Source organism: Sinocyclocheilus rhinocerous, unplaced genomic scaffold, assembly GCF_001515625.1.
Source record: "Sinocyclocheilus rhinocerous isolate Xijiao unplaced genomic scaffold, SAMN03320098_v1.1 scaffold468, whole genome shotgun sequence".
Lineage (NCBI taxonomy): Eukaryota > Metazoa > Chordata > Actinopteri > Cypriniformes > Cyprinidae > Sinocyclocheilus > Sinocyclocheilus rhinocerous.
Genome location: NW_015635305.1, coordinates 116,436 through 132,310, shown reverse-complemented (window position 1 = coordinate 132,310; position 15,875 = coordinate 116,436). Strand labels below are relative to the sequence as shown.

The following is a 15,875-nucleotide window of genomic DNA, read 5'->3' as shown; positions in this document are numbered from 1 at the left end:
ACCGTTCTCACCTTAATGCCGCTGCGGACGGTGACAACAGGTGGCTGTCTCTGGGTAGACGTGATGGTTATAGTGAACATCTGGTTCTCCAAACGATTGTTCTCACCATCATAGACGACATAGTGGAAAATATCAGTGACAGGCTGGTTACCCGTTTCAAAGGATGTAACATACCTTTAAAAAACAAACAAAAAAGACCTGTATCATATTTCATCATTTCTCAGCAGGGCTCAACAATTTAAAGCAATTAAAGAAGCTTGTGTTGTAATGCATGTTGAGTCTCCCCAAGCATTTCAACTCGCCACACATTTTACATGCCTCATTTATATTAACATAAGCTGAACTAGGAAGGACACATTAATACTGGTAACGATTTCAAAAACACACTGAGAAGGACCAGACCACATATTCAAAATAATATGAACATGCAGCAGAATTGTGGTAAAAATGAAAGCAATACTATTTAAATTCAATTATCGTAAAATAAATGAAAGAGAGCTGCTAAGAATATAAAATACATCTGATGCAGGCAGGATTTTTATAAAACTAAAACCATAAAAAACTTAAAACCATAAAATAAACCTGAAATAAAATAAAATTAACATAAAAAATAAACTTTACTAAAACAAAAATTATTAAAACTTTAACAAAAAAAAAAACAATATAGATTAAAAATAAAATCTAATTCAAAATATTAATAAAAACTATAATAGTATCTTTATGATACTACAATAATACTGGATGCAGGGTGTTTACCTGATTTTGTGGCTGTTGATGTCCTCCATTGTAAAGGAGGAATATTCACTAAGTTCCTCATGGTCTGTTTCAGCCTTGGTTTTGGTGAGGATCCCATACATCGGTACAGAAATTAACTGCACAAAAATTGTCTCATCGGGAGATTTATCATCCTACAAGACATTGACAGTTACTTTTAAGCATATTGTAATCTACCAGTTTTAACTTTTATTTTCGGTTATAGTCAGAACATGTCATTCCTTACCATATAAGCTAACTGTGAACGTCTAATGATGGTACTGCTCTTTTCCGCCACCTCCATTGACAGCAGGGCCTTAGGGTCGCGTTTGGGTGCGTCACCTTTGACCTCCGACACCAAGACCTGTACCGTGATGGAGGTCATGGAGATCCCGTCCGTCACAGAGAAAGTCATGGAGTCCTCCTCAGTGGTGAGACCTGCATGCTCATACTGCAGAACGTTCCTGGTGACGTCACTGGAGGTGAAGGTGTCCCCTGAGGTGAAGGAGAGTTTTGATAAATAAACTAAAGCAACTGAAGCCAGAAAATAAGATAAAGAAGAACACACTAGGGAGAACCAAAAATGCAGTACCTACCATTGACCATCTGGACCTGGGAGCCAATGTCCACTCTCAGGAGGGTCCCGTGTAGGGGCCCCTCCACCAGCTCAAACTCTAGCTCTTCAGGGGCCGTATCAGCATCCGTCACTGTTAACTGTCGTCCACCTATATGACACAGAAACAAATCCACGTAGAATAAAAGGCGTAAATATTATGTTTGTTGCGCTGACACCTAGTGGTGTGGATGTAGAAAAGGTTTTCGAGAAATGCTCTATTTGCACTAAAACGTCTGTTTTTTCAATGCCAAAAATATGCATTAAAAAGTGAGCATTATTCGACTAGTTGTGTGATATGACTGCCATCCTAATCGCTTTTGAACATGATTTAAAACATTTTTTAAAAGAACTAATCAGTTCTTTAACTCTAAAACTTTTTTAATGAGGTACAAAACTTTTTAATGACACTGACTGGGCCTTTTATATACTTATTCATTCACACTAATTACTTTGTAGCACTTAAGCCAATACACGTGTCCTTACCCACTGGTGCCCTGCCGCCGAGACTGACCTCCAGCACCGGATCCAGAATCTGAAAGACCGGTGGCTGCTGATGATTGGCCAACAGCAGAATAGCAAAGTCCATCTCTGGAGTGGTGTGCTCTCCATCAGAAACTGACATAAGAGAGGGAATAGGAATAAGTCACACATGCACAAGAACACTGTTGACCTTCAGGCCAGTTCTGTCTTCTGCACTTCGGCTCAATACAGCACAGATGAATGAATCAGACAGAGAGAGCGAAAGAAAACAGAAAGACCTATAAAGACATCTTACATCATCTCATCCTCCAGAGACTGAACATTTGATGTAAAATACAGGGATAACTTGGCATATACAACTATTCAACATAATATTATTTCTTCATAAATGTCACCAAAGAAAGATCCATTTGATAAATGTCGAAATCAGTCTTTTAGCTGCTGTAACCTTCAAAGCTCAAGTAGTTGTGTGACGTATATATATATTTGTGCTTGTGAAAATTTGTAACCACCATGGTATCCTAGTGTCCTCCAACTTAACACTTACTGTCTGCGAGGTAGCACTGCATTGATATTCCTGATATTCTGGTGAGGGGTTTGTTCTTAACCTCTAATATTTAGCCTTAACAGGACAGCTTCTCTTTGGTGACATACTATATGCAAGACTTCTCCAAACATTTAGTCTGCTTAAACCTGCCCCTGCAAGCTCACATTCATCTGCCTCCACTTTTGTATACGAATGACCAACTTGAACCCATCGCAAAATCTGAACGGGAAAAAAATATTTCACTCTCACGTGAAATTCTTGACTACTGTAACTTCGCCCACAAAAATTTGCAGAAATAAAAAAGGTAAACGTGACTGCACATTTTTGTATTTTTTATAAATGTTCTAGTTTAAGCTAGAAAAACAATAAATGAGTTTGAAAATTCCCTATTGACTTACACTACATTAAAAAGTAACTGTCAGGAATGCTAAAACAGTCATATTTGCATAGTGAATTGTGAATGGTCTTGTCTTCCTTGGATTTATGTACAGTAATCATCGATAGCCTCCTTGTCTACTTATTTTAGTGATTCTACTGTGCATCTGAAAACAAAACACAGTTTGAGTGTCAAAACAACTGCAGAGTGCTTTTACATTTCCCAAAAGACGAAAATGAATAAAACAGAACAGTGGTGATTTGGTATTAAAAAAGGATCATTCATATTCCTTTATGATGATACAAGTAGCACAAAAAAAAAACTATTTTTTGTAAGGGTAGAAGAGAAGAATAGTTTAAGCTAGAAAAACAATAAATGAGTTTGAAAATTCCCTATTGACTTACACTACATTAAAAAGTAACTGTCAGGAATGCTAAAACAGTCATATTTGCATAGTGAATTGTGAATGGTCTTGTCTTCCTTGGATTTATGTACAGTAATCATCGATAGCCTCCTTGTCTACTTATTTTAGTGATTCTACTGTGCATCTGAAAACAAAACACAGTTTGAGTGTCAAAACAACTGCAGAGTGCTTTTACATTTCCCAAAAGACGAAAATGAATAAAACAGAACAGTGGTGATTCGGTATTAAAAAAGGATCATTCATATTCCTTTATGATGATACAAGTAGCACAAAAAAAAACAATTTTTTGTAAGGGTAGAAGAGAAGAAGTTGTTTTCAAAATCAAAGTTACAATTTACATATTTTAAATATAAGTGAGACAAAACAAAAACCTTGTTCCTGTTAGAACAATGAAAAAAGAATAAAATGAAAACAGAATATTTAAATTTAAACTGCGCATGTTAACAGATAACAGCTGAGGTGAGATTCTCGTTCTCAAGTTTTATGACGCTGTTGTTGTTTTCCTTCAGTTGAGTATATGTATAAGTTAGGAATAAAAAGCTCCTTTAGCATCGACTTCTGATGCTGCTGTTCTTCTACACTCTGTTGTTACTCTCCATCCATTACTAAAAGCACTAAAAGGAGTTTGTCTGCCCTACAGTGCCCTGTTTCCATCCAGACACAGAAGGGCATATGAGCAGTCACAGCTCTGATTCATGGGCACTGCGAGAAGAAGATGGATACACAGTCGTATCCTGCTGTCAGGTGGAATAAAGCATATGGATGGACATCAGAAAGAGAGAGGGAATCATATTCCCTCTTAGGAAGAGAAGGTCCCATAGATAAATGACAGCAACACACCAGGGAATGTGGGATCAGAGGCACAGAGGGATCTGTCTATGGTGTTTCAGAGGAAGAAATTAATTCTGGGTTTGCTGGAAGCATGTAAGGTAAGGGAGAATAAAGCAGAGTCGCAGAGGGGTTACAGAGGCCAAAAGTGATTATACTGTATACCTGTGAAATGGAGGCTCACTGATTCTGGTAGACCTGCAGGAATGAAACCGCGTTAGTGGTTACTTTCACAATCAACTGCTAACAAATCACCATAATTAGAGTGCAGGGTGAGAGGTTATTTCATATTTAAACAGTTCAGCTGGAGAGGGGAGTTTTACAGACTTATGCATCACTAACAATACCTCAGATGTTGAGTTTGACAGCCCAGAAGCACCAATTAGCATCAGATTAGTACTAAATCAACAGTGTGCTGGCATATTCTCTAATTAACATCCCACACAAACTGTACACATTTCAAATTAATGAGCGTGTCATTATACTACTGTGTGCTACTATTGTTACATCTATTGCAGAGCAATGTAAAAAAAACTGCAATTAGAAATGTTTAGGGACTAAAATTTCTAGTTGACTCAAAAGATCTGTAAATGAATGAATCTGAGTGGTTGCATTCAGATTTGGGATTGGAAGGGTTTATTTAAGATACAGTAAAAACAGTAATATTGTGAATTATATAACAGATTGTGAATGAAATTTAAAGTAACTGTTTTCTATTTTAATATTTTAACATGCAATTTATTGCTATGATGGCAAAGCTAAAGTTACTCTAGTTACTCTTATTGAGTATCACATAATTCTTCAGAAATCATTCTAATATGCTGATTTTGTGCTCAAGAAACATTTTTTTTTTCATGTAATAACGCAAAGACTAACCTGTAAATGAGTACTGATAAAGCTCCTGAAGGTGGGAAGGGGCTTGTGGGGGTCTGAAGATAATTTTGCCACTGTCTACATCAGCCTGGGTAAAGAGACGCACATGATGGTAAGGTCTATCCCTGTGCTCCAGCGTACCTGAAAGAGGAGAGTGACATCATCATATTAATATTAATATTACAATCAGTTCAGTATTAGAAGCTAAGAAATTAAATGAAATGGAGATTGTGGGATAAACATTGTGGGACTGAGTTCCTTATGCATAATTTACACATTTACACATACATCTCAGTGGTGATGTCTTTATTAAAACAGATGAAGATTAAGTCAGATTTCTTTTGCATAAATTAATAAATATTCACGAGGTACATCACAACCAGCATCTTTTTTTCTACCATTTCTTCTATTCTGAGAAAAGGTTTATGACTATTCTATGACTGTTATTTAATCCAAATGAAACGTCTAATCCACGAAAGGATATGAAATATCCGTGACACTGAGCAACAACCACATATGAAGTTTCTCATAATGATCTTAGACGTGAAATGTCTACCCTTCCAGTAAAGTCTCGGCAAGTTTCACCTTTGAAATCCTCTACTCTCTATTTAATGGTACAAAAAGGAGAACAAAACAAAACTATCAGGCTTCCATTATGCCTGTAAGTGTCCTACTCCTCACCCCTATGACAATAATGGAGGTTTAGTTACCGTGGCCTGAGGTAAGCGCTTTGGTGATGTTGTAGACAAGCTTGTCGCTGGGCGTCTCGGAGTCAGTGAAGGAGAGAGCAGACGGAGATATCACAGTCACGCGATCTTCCAGTGCCTGCACACACACACACAGCCAAAAACATTTACACTGATGAAGACAAAAAAGTTTGGAGATCATATGGATCTCAGACAGTCAAGTGTTTTTTAATGTTTTAAAAGTCTTTTATGCTCACCAAGGCTGCATTTATATATATATAAAAAAACCATATTGTAAAATATTAATACAATTTAAAATAAGTGTTTTCTATTTTTTAGAATGTAATTTATGTCTTTTTTTTAAAACCACAATACATGTTTTTTTTCAGGATTCTTTGAAAGAATAGCATTTATTTAAAATGTAAACAATTTAATGTGTCCTTGCAAAATAAAAGTATTAAAGGGGTCCTATTATGCTTTTTCACTTTTTCAACTTTAGTTAGTCTGTAATCAAGGCAGACAAACTTAGAGTGGTTACAATCATCCGGGTTTAAATCGCGCTCAAATTGATTTGATTTTGACGCAATATTTACACTGAAGCTCGCAGGGGGCTATGGTAAGGGGCATGACATTTCCCGACCAGGCGCCCAGTGGTGCTAATCACAACACACACTGGCCCAGCTAACCAATCACAGCACATTTCGTATTTCATAAGGCGGGCCTTCATTTGATACAGGAACTATTCGAGCCGTTCATGCCAGACTGGGGAGAGAGGTGTTGTAATAATGTAAAATATGTGAAAAATAATGTGTTTTTCGAACGACCTAGTATGAGAGCCTGTTCTAGTACACCCCCAAAACAAAATCAAGACTTTGTAAAAGAGCATAATAGGACCCCTTTAAAGGTATACTTCATCTACCCATTTAAAAAAAAAACATATTGACCCCAACTTTTTAAACAGTAATGTATACCCTATATTTCTCACCATTAAACTGGGGAATGAGAAAGTATTTTAACAAAGGAAAAACAAAACACACTTGACTAAGAAGACATTTAAATTAAAAAACAGGTTCAATACTCTAAATGTTAACTAAAATCTAACAAGACAGAATTATTCAGTCTTTTCATGCCCTGCTGTTTGAATCTTACAGTGATCTGCAGGTCGGCTCCAGGCGAGAGCTGAGGCAGGCCGGGGGTCTGAGGCATCACTCCTATAGTGAAGGTCTGTGTATCACCCAGAGTCTCTGGATAGACCTCACTTGAAACCTGCCAGCAAAAGCACACACACCCATGCATGAATAGACATTTATAAATTAAAGAGATACCACCGTAAACATGCACACGTTCCCACTAGAAAATATAATCTGTCTAAAAAATTTATTTTAAACATTTCCGAGACAATAATTGGCAATCATTAATGTACTACATAACTAAAATCACTCTCAATATACATATTATTCTTGAGGTATTTAATTAAATCTGTCATCAATTCTAATACAAGTTTATTTCAACAGTGACATCTTGAGCAGACACCTAACAAATAGGCTGAAGCACTTCACGGTCACAGAAACACCCCTGAGGATATAAACTAAACTGTGTCGAACCATTAAAAGTCTAATCTTATTTAATGAAGTCGGTGGCGCAGGGTGCAGCCTTAGGCAAGGCGAGAGGAGAAAAGAACAAGAAGAAAAAGAAATTTTCTCGAGGATGACAAAAAACTGTTGTGTCAAGAGTCATTAGAGGTTTAAGCTGATGAATGAAATGTGACTGAATGTCCTTTAATGCTGCTTTCACTGATTTGAAACTGGATTTGAAGACAAATTAGCTCATTTATACCCAAGTAATGCAGTGAGGCTGGTGAAGGAGAAGTAGGACAGATGGACAAATTGGCCTAAGAGTGTGAAACAGAGCTGAAGTAAAATGGAGAAAATAGTCCAATAGCGCAAGAGAGGAACAATGTGTTTATCGCTCTAAGAGGTTTGTGTTCGCTTCGTGCATCACTTGTAACAGGAGATACGCTGATCTAAAAGTCTGATGTTGTGTGTCTGAGAGAGAAAGAAAAGTTCTGTTCAGTTTGGGGTTGGCAGGATTTTTTTATCATGCTTTTGAAAGACATTTTGTGCATTCATGTTATCAAAAATACAGCAAAACTAATATTGTGAAATACTATGACAAATTATTGTAATAAATACCGTAATAAATATTATTATTACTCAAACTTTTGTCTGGTGCTTTGAGCATGGAAAAGAGTTTAACAGTGACTGGTGGATGTGTGTTTGATGAAAGGTAATGGTTTTTGTTTTAAGTGGGCCAACCAACAGAAAACACCCTAATGAAACAGAGTAGAACTTCTACTGAACCCCTGCCATCAATTAAATGCAAATCAATATATAACACATAAAGAATTATTTCTAACCAGCCAGAAGTCAAGTGACACCTATGGCTCTACATACTCAGCCGAAGGGCTCTTGTCAACACAACAGTATTTGCCTCAGGTTAAATTTAATGCTCACTGTGTGTGTCTCACCTGAAACTGAAAAGTGTCTCTCTGTGTAGCGGATCCATAGTGTCTGTACCAGACAGTCCCTTCATTAACATCTTGCTGTGTAAATGAGCTGGTTGGTGTGGTATCTTGACCATCTGGGAAGGACTGCCATGCCTCCACAGGACCATCAGCAGGCATAGACACCAGCACAATCTCTCCTAGACACATAAATCACATTTTACCCTAGTTCATGGCACTGAATTGAGTTTAGAAAGAAAGACAGACATTGAGTAAGGAATGCTGGAGACAGATGATGATGATACCATATTTGGGCTGTCCGCTCTCAGAATGAATGGTGTACAGGATTTCAGAGTCACTGGTTCCCTGGAATTGAGCATTGAGGCACTTCTTAGACAGCTGTACCATTCCTCCCTCCCTCACCCAGGTCTTGGGCACTGAACGCAGGTGAGGAGTCAAGCCAACCTACAGGGAAACCATAATGCACCATTAGGATTAATGGCATGTTTATTTCAAACTATAACAGCTTGTACCTTATAATAAAGTTAAGGTTATACACAACAATTCAAAGGTTTGGGGTTGGTAAGATTTTTTAAATGTTGAAAGATGTCACTTCCTCTCACCAAGGCTGCATTTGCTTGATGAATTAAAAAATATATATATTAATATTGTGAATTATTATTAATTTATTATTAATAAACTGTTTTCTATTTTAATATATTTTAAAATGTAAAAGTCTTTAGTGTCACAGTCTTAAGAAATCATTCGAGTATGATGATTTGCTGTTATAAAGAAACAGTTCTTAATATCAATATTAAAAGCAGCTTATTAATAGTTTTGCGGAAACTTAAAATTAAATTGGTACAAAAGATTTCTAGGTAACACATTCACTATTAACTAAGACTTTTCCCTCAATAAACTGCTAATTTGCTACTTATTAATACAGTAGTAAGGTAGTTGTCAAGTTTAGGTATGGAGTAGGACTAATGTCATGCAGAATAAGGCATTAATATGTGCTTTATAAGTACTAATAAACAGTCAAAATACTAGTAATATGCATGTAATACGCAACTACTTAATAGCGAGAATTGGTCCTTAAATTAAAGTGCTACCGATTTCTATGTAAAAGTATTCATTTCTTAAAAGAGTGTACTAACTTCAAACTTTTTTTTACAAAGTTTACCATTAGGCTGAAGTTTTTGCAGTGGTTTAATCATTATAAAACCACAAGAATATGTTTTTTCTTGCATTTTACATTGAGAAACATCAATGCCACAAGAAGATTACAAAGACACATGTTAATCATACATACTCAGCTATCGCTATGCCAGGAATCTTTAGATCCTAACAGGGCTCTGAACATCCCTACGCTAGCTGAGGAGCTGATTGTAGTGAATAAGATCATCTGCTTCACAGATAATCAAAGACCTTCAAGGACGTGGGGAGATGAAAGCTCCGATTCACAGAGGAATCCGATGTTACCACATGAAACCATTTTTTAGGTTACTTGATGAAACATCTTGTACAGTGACAGTGATAACTGGCAATGTTTCTTTCTTTCTTCCTTTACCTTTCCCTTTCAATTTAGAGATCAAAGTGGTGGAGAATATGGGTATTTGAGGTCTCCAGGCCACATTAAATCAAGGATCATTCACCAGTGCTGACCAATTACATGAATCAAGGACTACAAACACCAATTGACTTCTCTCAAAAAGGCTAATTGAAAGTCAGCTTCCTCTTTTATTCCTGTCATCACTGCAGAAATCCACATACTGTATTAAAGATCTTTTGAAATCAGGGACCTTATTGCTCCCAAAGCCAAAGCCAACAGGTCATTAACCCACAGTCGTCATGTTGCCTTCTCAGCCTTCACCTCTTTCTGCTCTCATCATCTTGTGTTGTGGATGTACCGTGACCTTGCCACTCACTGGTAGTTGTGTGAGAGCAATAGACTGTGATCCAACTAATAAAAACGATGTGCTATTGATCTGCAAACAGAGTGTTTACTGCGAAACAGGGCTTCCATTAGTCAAAAGCCGCTTAGGATGGTAGATAACAGGCTGCAGCAGGGAACAAGGCAGGTGTAATCGGATGACACTACAGAGAGATATGTGGATAAGGGTCTATGGAAGTGGGGACAGAGCTTGAAAAGCAAACAAAGTGCTGCAATCTGTCTAGACATCAGCAGGCTAAGGGCATGTCAAATAGTCAGAAAGGGGTAATTTCAAGCGTAAATGGGGTGGTGATGATTGTAAAAGTGTGTATGAATGGAGAGAGGTATGAGATGGTGTTCACCCTGTCATGAAAAACACTTTATGCACTGCAGTCTAGATCACATAATCTATCCATTGTGTCTCAATGCATCTGCACTGTGAGAAAAAAATTTGCAAAATTGTATCCTTAGTGGTACTTATCATATTGTAACTATATCTACAGGGTACATATTAGCACCTTAAGGTATAAATATGATCCTGTGAAGAAAACAGACCCCAACAGCGCACTTTAAATGTGGTCATCTGTAACCGAATTTGAGCTGTTTCTAGCTTAAAACCCTTTAAAGAGGGGGTTTCAAACCCAAAATATTAACCCCACCTGCAAGGGATTTCCTTCTAAAATTATAACTGAAGCTACATAATTTCTTGTATAAATAACCATGCGGGTGCTGGATGCTGGGGCCTATCTCTGCGTCTCGGGCTGAAAGCATGTAAAGACCTATTTATACTTAATTAAGACTTATTAATATTAGTATTAGTATTAATCTTGTAACATTTTATTTCCAAAATCAAATAACTGGCTTTTATATTATCCTTGTTAGCACATTATTAAAAATATATTTAGGTCTAATAAGTGATGTTACATTTTTTCTTTTTCAGTAATTTCATCATGATAGTGAGCATAAATAACAGATAAAACAATAAATCATTTAGCAGTAGCCTACGGCTCAATCATCAAGGTGTTTCAGCATCAGGTGGAGTGCAGGAATCCATAATTAGCCAAAAGTTCAAAATTCAGAAGAGCTGATGACCTGCTTTTTTGGCACTTCATATTTTTTACACTAACATGAGCGTACATGACACATTGATAGGCCTATAAATAATGATAAAATAATGATAGTTGTAAGTTCAAAATCAGCACATTTAGGATGATTAAGTATGAACGGTCACTTAGCAAATCTTTTTTCAGAGTAAAACCTGTTATGTCTGTACCTTTTGCGCAATGCTGATGTGAAACAGGATGTTCTGGTAGCTGTGCCCATCATTGACCTGCAGCAGAAGTCCGTCCCGGTCTCCTTCTGAACCGTCATGTACATACTGCAGCTGCTCACCATCCAGGTCTTCCAATTTGAAATGGGTTATCTGCACATCACCATGCACGTGTGTCAAGTGGCCATGTTGAGGTGGATCCAGAACCGTGATGAAAACGTCTTGTGGATTATCGAGGTCACTGATGCGAAGAATAGATCTGCTGATGACGGCTGTCTCACCAGAGTTCATGTACAGAATTAGGTTGGTGATCACAGTGGGTGGCTGTGAAAGGGGGAAAAACATTAAGATAGAATTCAAACAAAGTATCAATGAAACTGGTTAGAGGAAAGAGAAAATATTCTAAGAAAAATATTTAATATTTAATGATTTAATATTTGAGCCCCAATGCCCTTATTCTGTATTCCTTTGCATCTATATACAGTATTTTCCACATTTATTTAGTAAATTAAGGCATGTAGAGGTGAGAATCCCATCAGTGCTTGACTACTGTAGCTCAAATGAAAGACAAGATGTGTGAAAATGAGGGAAATGGAAGGTTGATTTTGATGCATTTGAGGTCCAAATGGAACTCACATGGACACAAATGGATACAAATTCTGTTAGAATCCAACCTTAATTTATCTATCATGACTTCATTCTTCTATTTTTGGCCTCATTTATAGTCAAAGAATGGAGATGGTAAATGCTGCAGGCAGATTCGAACTTGTGCTGTCCACATCAGCACCAAAGCATTTAATGCACAATACGCTTTTTGTTTAAAGCGATTTACACTAATGAACATCCATTAAGTTGCTGCTGCACAGAGCTGTGGAGAAAAGCAGGCCACTTTTGTTTACCACTGCACAGGGAAGACAAGAGTAAATGGTTTATTTTCAAAAGACAATCTTTTCCCTCAGGGAGGGATTATTGCATATTTTTTTTACTCTCTTTCTCTTATAGGAATAGATTTGATGTCCTCTCTCTCTCTCTTCGCTTTAAGATACAGGTTCTATATTTCAGCTTTAACTGCTCATTTAACAGCAGGAAGTGCTCTGACGTCTTGAGCTGCTGTTATCAGTCCATGAGGGGCAGGAATGTATTTTGGGTGTTATTTGTTGCAATGACATCCATTAGATTTCTGTCGGGGAGCTCAGGTTTCTCTCTCTGTGTGTGTCTGTGTGTGTGTGTGTGTGTGTGTGTGTGCGTGTGTGTGTGTTCATTGGGCTGGTGGAGGTCAGACAGCAAGACACAGGCAGTTCTCCGGAGACTGTATCTATGAAGTGTAACTAAATGCTGCAGAGGAATGAGCAATACACAGAGAGTGAGAGGTAGAATGGGAAGGGATGCTGGCTCAGTATGAGCTATAATGCTCTCCTCAGAGTGAGGATAATGGCCAGTCAATCTGTGTTAAGGATGTGGACTATGGGTGTAAGCAAAGACGAGTATATGGCAGAGAGTTCCAATTTTACATAGGCAAAATAATAACTTAACCATACATTTTTGATAAAGGAATTGTGACACTCAATATGGTGACTACAGGAATAGAATAATGTTATGAAGATGTCCGTTGAGTACTTTGTCCTCTATAGGCATCTCTAGGCATCAGCAGACGTTTGGACAGCATTGACTGTTTATTAGCTGTAAAGAAAAGGTTGCGTAAAAAGTCCTAATATGGATATAGTTTGTTCATGTTCATTCTCATTCAGAAGATTCCAACTTCATTAACATTAAAACAAGGTTACTCCTGTGCATACAAATATGAAATAATTCATGCAATTATTAGTAAATGAGACCATTAGTCTTCACAGACTCCCGTCTCCTTTTTGTTTTATCTGTCTTGTGACTGCAGAATGAAGCTCCATTACTCAGCGTTCTTAAACAAGATGTGTTTGTGTGTGCATGTGTTTACCTGCTGGGAAAGCGCCTGCACAGAAACACTCTGAGGCTGAGAGAACAGCTGAGGATCTGCTGCCCTTAACATGAACTGCCCACTTCTGCAAAACAAGCCAACATTACACTGCTGTAAATAGATTCAAGGATCTAAATAACGAGTCAGGGTTTGCCTACATTTTGCTACAAAATCTGAAATGATATATACTGTGGGGCTACGCTGAAAAAAAAAAAACAGCTTGGTAAACGTATTAAATAATGTCTCACTGTTGAAATAACCACAGCAAATAATGTCTTAACGAAAATTATTAGCTCAGTCTCTAAACAAAGCAAGTCGATGGGAAGTAATAGTTTTCATTTCACATTGTGACAAAAACAAACGTGTGTCTGTGTGTAAAGTGGACGAAAACAACAGAAAAAGACACAAATAAAAGACTCATAGAAGCAAAAGACAGAGACCAACATTACAAAAAGACTGAGTGGCTTTTAAAGAGAAATGATTGAGACTGAAAAAGTGATACATTTGGGGAAAAGAGGGATGAGGAATAAAATAGGAGCGAGAGCGTGAGGGCACACAGATCACTTGTTAATTAATCCACAGAGCAGAAGGAATCGAGAGGAGCTATTATGGAGATAAACTGAGAAAGGTGAGAGAAAACTGAAGGTCAGCAGTCAGCCTGACTTAGTGACTGCCACACGATCATCACAAATGCTGTGGCTTATGAGCACTGTGGAGTGTGTGTGTGTGTGTCCTGTCAAATGCCTGACCAACTTCACGGAGGTAATTAAAGCTAATGACTAGTGCACACTACACAAAATCAGTCCATCCCCCAAAACACACACTCTCGACACCCCCTCGCCTTAATATAAGGTCATTTTACTCCTGTACGGCATCTGATTATCCAAAATCTATCTGTCTAAGCAAAAATGGGCCCATATCCCACAGGAAATGAGGAACAGAGACGCCACCTAAAGTGATATTTCAGGAGATGAGGAATGAAATGTTTAACATGAACTATAAATAGTGAGTAAACAATATGTAATGAATGATTGTACACTTCCATATATCATCTAGTTCATATATACTGAAGACTATACACTTCACTCACTCCCAGACAGCATGAATGCACTGTAATGCTGTTAATGAGAGTAATACATTGTAATGCTATTGGTGATCGAGGACATATTGCTTGGTCTACTTTTGAATCATTACGTTTTTAATGACTTCTGAACGTAAAATACATTTCCTGGGGAAACAATCCTGGAATTATTCCATCACTCCAGGTTACACACATACTCACTTGGGCTGCTCTTTGTCATGAATGAAGCGCACAACTCTACGTTTGAGCTGAGTAAAGGTGAAAGTGTCGTCTCTGCCCAGTGCTCTCTCTCTGTCATTCTCCAGGACCACGAGATGCCCGTTACTGGGTGGCTGAAGGAGCTGGAGCAACATGCTCTCTAATTGGCTATCTGCATCCTTGATTGACACGAGTGCTGGATCCAGAGGCTTAGCTCCACCAATAGGTACCAGCAGAGAGCCATTGATGTAAAGAGACGGAGCGCGGCTGTTTGCTGAAGAAACAAAAGGGATGCGACGTTCAAACACTCCTACAGTCTTAAAAGTATTAGAAATGACAGAATTTTCCACAATTCTGGCAATAAATGCATTCATTTCTATCAAATATGTGAAGTTAGGTTACCATGGCAGGCTCTTGTTTTGGGGTCAGCGTAGTATCCGTGACCACAGTCCAGGACGCACTGGCCACCTTTCAGTAAGGAGTTCTCAGCACAGACATGGCACTCACCTGCACTCACACACTCCAAGCAACCAGCTGAGCATGCTGGGAAATAATAGCAGACAATCTGTCATCAGATTCAGGTAGGACACGAGAGGGAACTGCGTCACACCATCAGCGCCTCTAAAATTAGCAGTCTTGTGAACACGCCAAAATGGGCAATATAGGCAGTCACGATCACTCTCCCAGACCAGATTCACAGCACTCACCGTTGCACTGACGGGTCGAGGCATCTAGAAAGTAGCGCTTGCCACATTCCAGCACACAGTGCCCGTTCAATACGGCATATGGCAGCTGGCAGCGTTGGCATCGGCCATGGACCTGGCACTGCTCGCAGTGTTCATCACAGCCTGTTCATAGAAAGAGTAAGGGAGAGAAAGGCTGAAGACACGAAAAATTTGATTCATATTTAACGAGATCCAAGTATTCGTTTATCACTTTTAGGGTTGCAAAGGGGCGGAAAATTTCCGGAAACTTTCCAAAAATCCCTGGAATATTAAAAAAAAATCCTGGAAAGTTTCCAAAATTTCTGGAATGTTTCCGAAATTTACTGGAAATGTTCCACCTTTTTGCAACCCTAATCACTTTACATACTGATTTTTTTTATTTATTTACTGTTTAAAAAGTTTGGGGTTGAGAAGATTTAGCATCTTCAGTGTCACATGATCCTTCAGAATTCATTCTAATATAATGATTTGCTGCTAAAGAAACATTTCTTAATATTAACCATCTTATAAACAGTTGTGATGCTTAATATTTTTTGGAAACTAATATAGCACATTTTCCCCCAATTCCTTGAATAGAAAGTTCATAAGAATGGCATTTATTTGGAATAGAAATCTTTCGTAACATTACAAA

General features: G+C 37.9%; 1 protein-coding gene across 1 annotated transcript in view; it reads right to left on the bottom strand.

Annotated features, from left to right (window-relative positions):
- The window catches only part of LOC107746850 (extracellular matrix protein FRAS1-like), a 114,005-nt gene that overhangs the window by 24,233 nt on the left and 73,897 nt on the right, over positions 1-15,875 (bottom strand). The window contains exons 24-39 of the mRNA XM_016561182.1: positions 15,227-15,367; positions 14,922-15,062; positions 14,523-14,793; positions 13,241-13,325; positions 11,293-11,613; positions 8,392-8,551; positions 8,111-8,286; positions 6,733-6,849; positions 5,608-5,722; positions 4,901-5,038; positions 4,190-4,222; positions 1,853-1,984; positions 1,350-1,478; positions 1,001-1,248; positions 757-908; positions 12-174 (exon numbers count right to left, since the gene is read on the bottom strand). Coding sequence (XP_016416668.1) covers positions 12-174; positions 757-908; positions 1,001-1,248; positions 1,350-1,478; positions 1,853-1,984; positions 4,190-4,222; positions 4,901-5,038; positions 5,608-5,722; positions 6,733-6,849; positions 8,111-8,286; positions 8,392-8,551; positions 11,293-11,613; positions 13,241-13,325; positions 14,523-14,793; positions 14,922-15,062; positions 15,227-15,367 — 2,522 coding nt within the window. The remainder of the gene's footprint in view (positions 1-11; positions 175-756; positions 909-1,000; positions 1,249-1,349; positions 1,479-1,852; positions 1,985-4,189; positions 4,223-4,900; positions 5,039-5,607; positions 5,723-6,732; positions 6,850-8,110; positions 8,287-8,391; positions 8,552-11,292; positions 11,614-13,240; positions 13,326-14,522; positions 14,794-14,921; positions 15,063-15,226; positions 15,368-15,875) is intronic.